The sequence below is a fragment of the Pelecanus crispus genome, chromosome 4 (assembly GCF_030463565.1).
Source record: "Pelecanus crispus isolate bPelCri1 chromosome 4, bPelCri1.pri, whole genome shotgun sequence".
NCBI classification, from domain to species: Eukaryota; Metazoa; Chordata; class Aves; order Pelecaniformes; family Pelecanidae; genus Pelecanus; species Pelecanus crispus.
Window position 1 is genome coordinate 19,675,446 of NC_134646.1, and position 4,887 is coordinate 19,680,332.

Sequence of the window (4,887 nt, forward strand, 5' to 3'; positions counted from 1 at the left end):
GGGGAAAAATGTTGGAAAAATGTCTATCCCAAAGAATGCACACCATTCAGAGCTGTTCTCCCCCAAACAACAACCACATGTACACAGTTACAGGAGTAAGACAATAGACATGCAACCATTTTTTGGAAAGTTGAATAGCAGTCTGTGGTTTAATTCTGGGAAAAGGAAAGAAAAAATTATGTGCTTTGCATGTGTTAAGCCTGTAGCAATTCTGGTACAGCTGTTGGCCTTCCTCTCCAGTTACCTCCCACCATTGCTGCCTACCAATAACAGCCTCCAAGAGAGAGAAAGTATAGTTTCATTTCCCCAGAGTCTCTCTGCACAGGGCTCCGGACGGCAAGGAAGCCTGAACTAACAGAGGCTGCTCAGCAGAAGGTTGGTTCTCTTAAAGCATGGAAATAGTAAAAACTTGTTAGCCTGGGAAGAGTGGGATGATAGTGCAAAATGAGATTCCCCGCCTCGCTCAGCACATAATTTAAAGGAAAATATATGGCAAATCCTACTTGGGGAAGGGGGGAGGCTTCTAAAAAGCTATGCACAAAAGCTGGATTATGGTGGGGTTATTTCTTCTTTGCTGCTTTCTCCTGCTACCAGAATTGTATAACTGTGTTAAAGCAATCTGGCTGGTACATTGCTCTCCGTTTAAATTGAGCTCTGTCTTGTCTGCATGGATGCTGAAGACCAAATTCCTCTTAGCAAGGCTGCTTAGCTCTATGTGTTTTCTGGTAAACTCTGAGGGTGTGCTGGATGTAGCTGCTGTCCTGCCAGAAGCTTGGATGTCAGTTGCTTTTATATGTTGCTGCCTGGTCTCCCTGTGTATTTGCTGTCCTTTTCAATGAGGTGTGCTATTGGTGACAAGAGCATCTTAATATTGCAATCTCTTCATTACTGTTTGCAGCTAAGAGAGAAGAAAGTGTGTGAATAATACTCATCTACAGAATACTGTGCATTTGTAAATGTGTAGAAAGTAGAGAGATTTACCATGTGTCGGTAGTATAGCTGTGGGTCAGCAGAGGGAAGCGCTCGGAGGCAATGCACGCTCAGTTTCCCTCTGGACGCATGCCTGATACTGCCTCTGGCTGCGTTCATGCCAGGCTTGCAGGCTGGTGTGTGCTGGCAGGTGAAGGCAGGAGTGGCTTTTCTGGAGGAGCGTGCATTGCCCCAAAGCATGGAGAGCATCGCCACTTCGTTTCAGTTTCTGTTCTGGATTCTGGGCTCAGGAGCTGCGCAGGAAGGAGCGTGACCACCCAGCAGCTATTGCCAAGCTGTTATTTATAAGAAGAAAAAAAGGAACCCAAAGTGATAGCAAAAAGTCTCAACAAATGTGAGCAGGCAGTTTATCTTATGTTTTTTCTTTCCCCTTTCTTCTATTTGTGCGTAACTAGAAGAACTTGGCCTCAGGGCAAAACTTGCGTTTAATTGTTTTGTGTTGTCTTTCACTGGCTGGGAGAATAGGAGCACAGATATTTGTGGGGATTTTTTTAGACCTGAGATTTTAGACCTCATGATTTACTTGCTTGCTTAACCGCAGGAAGGCAAGGACTGGGGTTCAGACTTGGGCCATAGCGTTGAGTTTCTGCCTTTCTGGCTCTCTACAAGAAACCGGAGATACCAGTTTTCTACGGTGTCTCTCTCTTGCGTGGAGCCCGGCTTCCCTACAAAGAAAGGCAAGACCGCAGCTGCTTCCCACATGTTTTGTACCCATGTCAAAGCAATCTTTGTGTGAAATATACCAAGTTCAACAACCAAAATGCCCAAGTCACTGGTTTTAGCCTAGGTTCACTGCCCAGCCCTGCTTGGCACAGGGGAAATTGGTGAACTGCATCTAAGCACTAGTGAAGCCTTTGTGGGGTGGAGTGGGGAACGTCAATGGCCTTATGCTATTTTGAAGGCTGGTTAAAATGGCAGAAAATGCAAAAACCTTCAAAAGACACAAATGCAGGCACGATATGGTTACCCTTCATCACTTCCAGCGGCAGGAAGGGAGCTGGGCGAAAGGCTGCGTGCTGCAGAGTGATGGCAACCAGCTTGGCTGGGGGATCAGACCGACTGCAGTTTTTTCACTAACTGTCCTGTTCCCCTCCCGTCTCTTTCAGAAGAGCAACTAGGAATGGCCACCCCGTCCGTCGTGACAGTCCAGCCACAGTATGCCATGGCCACGCCCGGTGTCTCGAGGAACATGTGGCAGACAGGGCTGATGGACTGCTGCACCGACTGCGGTGTCTGTGAGTGCCTCACGCGGGTCCCATCTCTCAGCCGTCGGCAGTGACGTGCTGCAGTCGGTCCCATGCCCTCTCGGGACACTTTTCTCGCCCCTGCTGCTTGGGTCGGTGGTGTGGTAGCTGCAGTTCCTCCCCCGATGCGGGGCAGGCAGGCAGAGCCTCACCTGCTGCTCCGTTTCTCCCCCTGCCAGTCTGCTGCGGGTTTTTCTGCTTTCCCTGCCTCGCCTGCCAAGTGGCCGGAGACATGAATGAGTGCTGCCTGTGTGGGACCAGCGTGGCCATGAGGACCCTCTACCGCACCAGATACAACATCCCGGTCAGTGGTTAACCCACCCCCTCACCGTGCTGTGAGGTGAAAGATGAGGTGCCCCCAAGGCCCCTCTCTCTGCACGAGGGATGAGCATGGGGCAGCAGCGCTCTCCGCTCGCCCTTTTTTTCGCTTTTGTATCCTGCATGATGCCAGGAGCACAGGACAGGGGTTGGGACACCCTCGGCCGTGCTGATCCCTGGGCTGGTGTCCAACAATGCATGTTAATCGGACACAGCTCCTTCCCAGCACCCTTCACCGGGGGCACGTGTCCTGCCTTCAGCTGCCACCAACCCCAGTGGCTCTCAGAGCCTTGGCTGCTGCTTCCCCACACCATCCCCGGTCTTTGAAAGATGGGAAAGGTTTGAGATAATTATGGGCAGACTAAAGAATAAATTAAGTCAGTTGCACAGATAAACACCCATAATCAGATGCAGGAGAAAGGTGAACATTGGCATACAGTACATATGTAAAATGGTTTCTTCCCACTGGGGGGTAGTGCCATCCCCAGTGCAAACCGTTGTAGCCCAAGTCCAGTTTGCCCAAATTGTCTCTTTCTGTGTGCACTTTTCTGCCAAATCTCAACCTTGGAAGCTGAAAGGTAAGTACCTACCTGCACCCTGCAGAAAGGGTGTCATGGTTTAGCCCCTGTCAGCAACCAAGCACCACACAGCCGCTCGCTCACCCTCTCCCCCTGGTGGGATGGGGGAGCGAATTGGAAGGGCAAAAGTAAGAAACCTGGTGGGTTGAGATAAGAACATTTTAATAATTGAAATAATAATAGTAATAAAAATTGTGATTAAAAAGGCGAATGAGAGAGAGAAACAAAACCCAGGGGAAAAAAACAAGTGATGCAACTGCTCACCACCTGCTGACCAATGCCCAGCCAGTCCCCGAACAGCAATCGCTGCCCCCCCGACCCACTCCCCCCAGTTTCTATACTGAGCGTGACATCACATGGTATGGAATAGCCCTTTGGCCAGTTTGGGGCAGCTGTCCTGGCTGTGCCCCCTCCCAGCTTCTTGTGCACCTGGCAGAGCATGGGAAGCTGAAAAGGTCCTTGATGAGCGTAAGCGGTACTTAGCAACAACTAAAACATCAGTGTGTTATCAGCATTATTCTCATACTAAATCCAAACCACAGCCCTATGCCAGCTACTAGGAAGAAAATTAACTCTGTCCCAGCCAGAACAAAGGGCTCCCTCCTTCCCTTCCAGTGTCTGGGTTTCACCAGCCCCCAGGGCACCCACCAGTACCAAAACCACTGGTTTTGAGTGTCTGTTACTTAGGCTGCTGCAGCCAGCCAGGAAACAAAGGGCACACTATGTGGAATGTGATTAACCTTTTCTTGGCCAAAACACGGCTCTGTCCCTAAACAATGTCTTCCTAACAGGGGTCCATTTGCTCTGACTTCTGTGTCACCCTGTGCTGCCCTGTGTGCTCTGTTTGCCAAATCAAGAGAGACATCAACCGGCGGAGGAACCTGGGCATATTCTGGTAAGCTGGGTGTGCTGGCGCTGGTTTATAAAGCCACCGCTGCACGCAGCCAAGTCCATGGCCATGGACAGGTGACAAGAGTGACCTGTCCTGCAGCAAAATGTTGCTGGGAACCTCAGGCAGGATTGGCGGGGGGGCAGGATTGGGGAGACACAGTGTGGCAAGGCATGGCCCCACTCCCTGACCTTCCTCTCCTGTCCTGTTGCAGATGCCACTGTCCTCACTGCACCCTGCGGAGCCGCTGTGGGCAGGAGTCACCACTGCTCCGGCTGTTGGGAAATGCACCGCGGGATGTTTGCCTTGATTATGGTTGATTCCTCCTTCCCCGAGTCCTATTATGAATAAACAGCAGAGTTTGTTTTCCTACCAGTGTGCGTGTCACTCTTGCACCACCTGAGAGCACCCATCCTTCTCCTGCTCTGTCCGTCTCAGCAACCCCTGGTCCAGCTAAGATTTCCCTGCTCCCGCTGCAGAGAAAGATTTTCACTATTATTTTGTTATTTGCTCAGCTTTTAGAAAGGATGTTTAATACATAAGAGGAGTCAGTGTTGCTCATCCAAGTTGTAAAATTTGGAAAAGTAACTTCTGCTCCAGGGCAGATCTGGGGCTTCCTGCAGGCAGGTGATGGCTGCAGGCCACCGAGTGCCAAGTTGTCCCTGCTGCAGTGTCCTGGGTGGACACCTGGGGCTGTTGGCCAGCCCCACCTTTCTGAACATAAAGCCACGGGGAGCTTTGGCTGCCTGGCACTAGCCCACCTCCTGCATTGCAGGGACATGCTCCCCTACTGACCCTGAGCATGAATTCCCGCCCTCCTGCGATTAAAAACCTGCTTGGGTCATGGGTTGGCCAGGTCCTCTCTGCC

The 4,887-nt window shown here is 50.9% G+C and overlaps 1 protein-coding gene across 1 annotated transcript; it reads left to right on the plus strand.

Annotated features, from left to right (window-relative positions):
• The first annotated feature begins 240 nt into the window (after positions 1–240).
• Positions 241–4,029, plus strand: LOC104035851 (placenta-specific gene 8 protein). The gene is made up of 4 exons (XM_075709348.1): positions 241–375; positions 2,097–2,225; positions 2,414–2,538; positions 3,922–4,029. Exons 2-4 carry the CDS (start codon positions 2,111–2,113, stop codon positions 4,027–4,029), a joined length of 348 nt encoding a protein of 115 aa, XP_075565463.1. The 5' UTR covers positions 241–375; positions 2,097–2,110.
• Positions 4,030–4,887: the final 858 nt, after the last annotated feature.

Bases quoted from the DNA above. Each gene is read 5' to 3' on its own strand.
- LOC104035851 (XM_075709348.1), top strand. From the start codon at position 2,111: ATGGCCACCCCGTCCGTCGTGACAGTCCAGCCACAGTATGCCATGGCC. The intron at 2,226-2,413 runs GTGAGTGCCTCA...TCCCCCTGCCAG, and splicing joins CTGCACCGACTGCGGTGTCT to TCTGCTGCGGGTTTTTCTGC. The intron at 2,539-3,921 runs GTCAGTGGTTAA...TCTTCCTAACAG, and splicing joins GCACCAGATACAACATCCCG to GGGTCCATTTGCTCTGACTT.